Genomic DNA, 3,464 nt, shown 5'->3' on the forward strand with positions numbered 1-3,464 from the left:
TTAACATTAGCGACGAAATTTTGACAATTCGTCGCTAATATTAGCGACGAAATAATAATCGTCGCTAATCCCTAAAAAATCGTCGCTAACGTTAGCGACGAATTGTCAAAATTTCGTCGCTAACGTTAGCGACGAATTATCAAAATTTCGTCGCTAACATATTCTATGATTAGCGACGAGTTTTTATAATATCGTCGCTAACACCTCGAAATAGTCACCGGAGAATCTCGAAGGTTAGCGACGAATTTAACCAAATTCGTCGCTAACCCGTTAGCGACGATTTCATATAATCGTCGCTAACTAGCAGATTTTCTATGCAGATTTTCTGCTCCCGTTTCTTTTTTTCCTTATATCCCGTAATACATGCACATCACAATAAACCCTAATACATACACATCACAAAATAACATTCAATAACATATTCACACACAACAAACACAAAATTTAATACAAAGTTTATCACATAAATTTATCACATCACAAAGTTTAATACAATGTTTAACACAAAGACTGGTTACTGCATGATTAAAGTAACAGAACGAAAAAGCACCTCAATGGCCATGCAACCACCTTGACCCATATTTGGTTGCATTGCATGGACTGAATCACCAAGCAATGTCACACGACCTTTTCCCCAATTCATAATTGGTGTTCGATCATATATGTCACGATGAAGAATTACTTCCTCATCCGTTGCTTCTAGTAAATCTATAACATTATCACACCAACCATCAAATATTTTAAGAAGTCTTTTCCTTTTACCTGCAAAAGAAGATACGCAAGATGCTAAACATAGAAAGTAAAGAAATTTCCTAATTTTCCTATTTATTCATTGACACTCAAAATTCCATGCTAAACACTCTAGAATCCACATCCACGCTTATGTGATTCACATTTCACTTTTGAATTTGTCAATTTCATCTCAATTGATAACATGTATTGTTAAGTCACTTGCCATTTCCATTTGAAAAAGGAAAATGCGAAATTAACTTCAGAATATCTACCATTTGGAACATCAGTTCCACTAGGAGGCTCATTGTGAAATGCATACCATTGCATCTTCCCAGCACCCACATCAGAAGAAACAAAATATTGTCTGTGCCCTAGTAATACCCGGTACCTTCATAAACAAAGATTAAACAAAGGCAGGCAACTAAAATTAGAAATTAGTGTTAATCTTGAGGAATCATAAAATAGTTGAAGAAATAAGAAATATACCCAACAATTTCAATATCTGGAGGAATAAAATCTGCAATACCAGTGTAGCAGGTATAGCCTGAATAAGATGCTTCTGTGAATCCAAATAGAACTTTACGTACCTGAAAAATATTTATCCAACCATGCTTATATCTATCATCTTATCAACCATTAGATGAAATAAACTCAATAAGCAACTAACGTTTGACCATATTCCGTCAGCTCCAACCAAAAGATCACCTTCATACTGCTGCCCATTCTCAAGTACTACAGTTACCTGGAGACAAGTAGCATTCCTCTATATTATATCATTTATTATAAATAGTTTCTCAAAAATGATAATAACCATATTTTTTTTATAGAAAAGATAGCTATGACTATGAGAACCCTCAAGCATTCATGAAGGTGGGTTTTGAACTCAAAACCTTGTGAACAACTTTAACAGGCCTTAGCAACTTGTGCTAGTTGGCACCCTCAGGTAGTAACCATATTGAACAATCAAAATGGCAAACATGAAACAAAGTATAACAATTAATTGGAATGGAAATCTACCTTGTCCCCATTATCTACGAAGTCTACCACATTACTGTCATTTAGAATAAGGTCATCACCAAGAGCGCGGGCTAATATTTGTTGCAAAGTCATTCGACTGATGACTCTGGTAACTGGAAGCCCTTGTTCTGCTGCAGGGGTAAACGTATCGAATTTGTCGTACCTGAATTTTAGCAAATTGGACCAACACAACAAAAATAAGCCAAGAAAGTTGGGGCCTGTATGTTATAACAACTTGGTAGTTTGTGAAGTTGGCACAGATTAAAGAAGGAATCAAGAAAGGAAAGAAGAGGAAGCACCAGCTCCCGGAGATTCCGTCCACTAACCCATTGATGCGATCCCCAGTGATGCAGCCAGCTTTCATGACCTCCTCTGCGACGTCCATGTCGATGGCCTCCAGCGCCGCCAGAGCATTGCTCTGTATCTGGATCGGACCCCTGTACTGCCCCTCCCCTCGTATCGTGCTCACGTCCTTCTCAAACACCAACACCTCGAACCCTTTCCTCTTCGCCGCCAGCGCAAACACCAGCCCCCCGATCCCGCCGCCGGCTATCAGAATCCTCAGCTTCCGCGGCGCAACCGACGGCTCCGATGCTGCAACGGCAACAGGAGCCCCACTTGCGGACGCCACCACACTGGAGCACCGCCTCCTGAACTTGCAACAGCAGCCGCAGCGGGGAAAGGAAAATGGGGGCAATGCTAATCAAAGGTACCCTTCCAAGTTAATAAATTTATTTTTTTTACCATTTTTCTTTTGTTCTTCTGCTGGCTGGCCTCTCTTTCCTCTTGCTATTTCGCCCGCCTCCACGCCCTCGCGAGAGGAAAAAAACCTAGACCTAGGGTTTGCGTCCGCCACCCCAGCGAGCGTCGAGGATAGAGCTGGATTGCTTCTCCTTTCTCCTCCGGATCTCCATGCGCCGCTGGGCCAGCGGCTTCGTTGATTAGGCTGCGCTTCGGATCTCCGTCGATCGGAGAGGGGAGAAGAGTCGGCGTGGTCATCGAGTAGGGCTTCCCGCCTCCGTGATGATGGCGGCGGCCGGGCGGGGGCCACTGGATGGCATTGGGAGATCTGATGGCATCCAGGTTGTCCGTGTCGTCGCCGTCCGTTTCGAATCATTTGGATGAGTTCTCTGGCCGGGAGGATGGGGGAGCGTCCGTGGGAGAGAGGGAACAGGATGCAGTGTCTTCGACTGGCTAGCGGGAAAGGGCGGGGTGGTATGGTTTTGAGCAAATGTTAGCGGCGAAATAATAGTTTTCGTCGCTAACCATTAGCGGTGAAATATTAAATTTCATGGCTGATTTAAGGTTTAGCGACGAATTTTTCCATTTTGTCGCTAAATGTTAGCAACGAAATCCATTAATTTGTCGCAAAAAATAGGAGAAAGGTGGACGGCTTATTAACAACGAATTTAAATATTTCGTCGCTAACGGTTAGCGACGAAATATTCCATTTCGTCGCTAAACTTTAAATTAGCAACAAAATTTCAAATTTCGTCGCTAACGATTAGCGATGAAATTATTGTTTCGTCGCAAAAACTGAAGTTAGCGACGAAATATGATATTTCATCGCTAACGGTGAGCGACGAATTTAATATTTCGTCGCAAAAACTATAGTTAGCGACGAAATATGATATTTCGTCGCTAATACTTATATTAGCGACGATTTTCATTTTCGTCGCTAATAATTCGTCGCTATTTTTATGATTTCTTGTAGT

At 41.7% G+C, this 3,464-nt stretch overlaps 1 protein-coding gene across 1 annotated transcript; it reads right to left on the reverse strand.

Moving 5' to 3' along the window:
• Positions 1-514: 514 nt before the first annotated feature.
• Positions 515-2,748, reverse strand: LOC141816498 (zeaxanthin epoxidase, chloroplastic-like). The gene is made up of 7 exons (XM_074704268.1): positions 2,580-2,748; positions 2,049-2,448; positions 1,750-1,912; positions 1,400-1,474; positions 1,219-1,319; positions 1,005-1,120; positions 515-762 (listed from the first exon to the last, which is right to left on the reverse strand). The coding sequence occupies exons 1-7, from the start codon at positions 2,746-2,748 to the stop codon at positions 515-517; spliced, it is 1,272 nt and encodes a 423-aa protein (XP_074560369.1).
• Between the last annotated feature and the right edge of the window lie 716 nt (positions 2,749-3,464).

This window comes from Curcuma longa, unplaced genomic scaffold (assembly GCF_044706935.1).
Source record: "Curcuma longa cultivar G26 ecotype Majalengka, Jawa Barat unplaced genomic scaffold, ITB_CL_G26_1.1 contig_16998, whole genome shotgun sequence".
NCBI lineage: Eukaryota > Viridiplantae > Streptophyta > Magnoliopsida > Zingiberales > Zingiberaceae > Curcuma > Curcuma longa.

Coding starts and splice junctions, on each gene's coding strand:
- LOC141816498 (XM_074704268.1), bottom strand. CDS start 2,748: ATGACCACGCCGACTCTTCTCCCCTCTCCGATCGACGGAGATCCGAAG. Junction 1,121..1,218: donor CCAGATATTGAAATTGTTGG/GTATATTTCTTA, acceptor TTGTTTATGAAG/GTACCGGGTATTACTAGGGC. Junction 763..1,004: donor TGGAACTGATGTTCCAAATG/GTAGATATTCTG, acceptor CTTCTTTTGCAG/GTAAAAGGAAAAGACTTCTT.